General features: G+C 45.1%; 1 protein-coding gene across 1 annotated transcript in view; it reads left to right on the top strand.

Annotated features, from left to right (window-relative positions):
* Window positions 1-1400, top strand: part of LOC106523502 (serine/threonine-protein kinase TAO1) — a 22377-nt gene that overhangs the window by 19422 nt on the left and 1555 nt on the right. Inside the window, exons 18-20 of the mRNA XM_014016923.1 lie at window positions 103-342; window positions 435-647; window positions 974-1156. Of these exons, the coding sequence (XP_013872377.1) occupies window positions 103-342; window positions 435-647; window positions 974-1156 (636 nt within the window). The remainder of the gene's footprint in view (window positions 1-102; window positions 343-434; window positions 648-973; window positions 1157-1400) is intronic.

Genomic DNA, 1400 nt, shown 5'->3' with positions numbered 1-1400 from the left:
TGTGTGTGTGTGTGTGTGTGTGTGTGTGTGTGTGTGTGTGTGTGTGTGTGTGTGTGTGTGTGTGTGTGTTAGTGTTAGACCTTTCTCACTTCTATTTACCAGGAGTTGAACAAGCGGCAAACCCAGAAGGACCTGGAGCACGCGATGCTGCTCAGACACCACGAGTCGATGCAGGAGCTGGAGTTCAGGCATCTAGCGACGATTCAGAGAGCCCGGGCCGATCTGATCCGAACCCAGCACCAGACGGAGCTCACCAACCAGCTGGAGTACAACAAGAGGAGGGAGAGGGAGCTGAGGCGCAAGCATGTCATGGAGGTCCGACAGCAGCCCAAGAGTCTGAAGGTACAGTTTTATCATTTAACTGCATCCACAGACGAAGCAGGAAAACAAAAAGCTAACGGCTGGTTTGCTGTTCTTTTTTTTATTCTGTTTAGTCCAAGGAGCTGCAGATTAAGAAGCAGTTCCAGGATACATGTAAAACCCAGACCAGGCAGTACAAGGCACTCAGGAACCACCTGCTTGAGACCACACCAAAGTCCGAGCACAAGGCCGTGCTGAAGAGACTGAAGGAGGAGCAGACCAGGAAGCTGGCCATCCTGGCCGAGCAGTACGACCACTCCATCAACGAAATGCTTTCCACGCAGGCTGTGAGTAATCAAAGTTTTATTGTTACAGGGCGATTAAATAATGAGGTGCACGTAGAAGCTAAAATGGACAAAAGAAAACTTTCTAGTTTAAAAGAGAAAGAAAGGCTCATTTGGTTCTATTTTACATTTTGTGTGTATAGTGCAACAACCCCACATTTTTTGAGTTTAAAAAGCATAAGAAATCTAATCCTTGTGTATAATGCTGCCCCTAATTTCATACAGACCTCAGTATTTTTCAGTCCCTCTAATAATTAAACTGCTGGATTAATAAATAAAATGATCTTCATTGTTGTTATTTTCGTTCCGTTTGACTTGCGTCTCCTCAGCTGCGGCTGGATGAGGCTCAGGAGGGGGAGTGTCAGGTTCTTAGGATGCAGCTGCAGCAGGAGCTGGAGCTGCTCAACGCCTACCAGAGCAAGATCAAGATGCAAACAGACGCACAGCACGACAAGGAGAGGCGGGATCTGGAGCAGAGGGTGTCTCTGCGGAGGGCTCTGCTGGAGCAGAAAGTAAGGCTTTCATTTTTAGTTTCTTTTCATTTCCATAGAAAACTTTTTTTAAAGGGTCAATATTGTGTGTTTCTCAGGCATACATTTAAATACTATACCATAATAAAGTATCTATGTCACCTTTAGCTGTTATTAAAATGCTGTTTTTATGTTTAAATAGAAAATAAACTGATCTAAACGCCTTGAAATTGGCCTCTGTCTCTTTAAGAACCACCTTCCGCTTCTGTACCGCCCATTTCAGTGC

Source organism: Austrofundulus limnaeus, unplaced genomic scaffold (genome assembly GCF_001266775.1).
Source record: "Austrofundulus limnaeus strain Quisiro unplaced genomic scaffold, Austrofundulus_limnaeus-1.0 Scaffold157, whole genome shotgun sequence".
NCBI classification, from domain to species: Eukaryota; Metazoa; Chordata; class Actinopteri; order Cyprinodontiformes; family Rivulidae; genus Austrofundulus; species Austrofundulus limnaeus.
Note: the sequence above shows the minus strand (reverse complement) of the source record. Positions and strands in the feature narration are given on the sequence as shown.